At 43.8% G+C, this 397-nt stretch overlaps 1 protein-coding gene across 1 annotated transcript in view; it reads left to right on the forward strand.

Annotated features, from left to right (window-relative positions):
* Positions 1–397, forward strand: part of CSUI_001983 (thrombospondin type 1 domain-containing) — a gene marked incomplete at its 5' end in the record, with an annotated part of 25951 nt that overhangs the window by 6828 nt on the left and 18726 nt on the right. Inside the window, one exon of the mRNA XM_068062186.1 lies at positions 34–321. Within this exon, the coding sequence (XP_067925837.1) occupies positions 34–321 (288 nt within the window). The remainder of the gene's footprint in view (positions 1–33; positions 322–397) is intronic.

Consider the following 397-nt stretch of genomic DNA (forward strand, 5'->3'; position numbering starts at 1 on the left):
TCACCCTTGTCTTCTTCGTCTTGTTCTCTACAGATCCGGATCGACTAAAACGACCCGAAGGAAGAGGGATAGGAGACAAAGGAAGATCCTCATCTTCCTCCTTGTCTTCATCCTCTTCAGATCCATCAACTGCATGCGAAGATGACCCGGCAGTAAAGGAGATGGGCTATACATGCAAACTTCTTGTAAGAGCGGCAGAAGATCATGAAGGATGTAATACACGTCTATTAGATCTTAAGCCTGATCAAACTCTCCCGCCTGGAATTCCGAAAGAAACAAGAGTTAAAGACGCATGCCCCAATACATGTAAAGCATGCAACGGTAAGATACGTCATACTAAGAAGAATCATGATGAGATACTATCTCCTTCTCCTTCTCTCTCTGTATGTACCTATCT

Source organism: Cystoisospora suis, assembly GCF_002600585.1.
Source record: "Cystoisospora suis strain Wien I chromosome Unknown contig_820, whole genome shotgun sequence".
Taxonomy (NCBI): Eukaryota; Apicomplexa; class Conoidasida; order Eucoccidiorida; family Sarcocystidae; genus Cystoisospora; species Cystoisospora suis.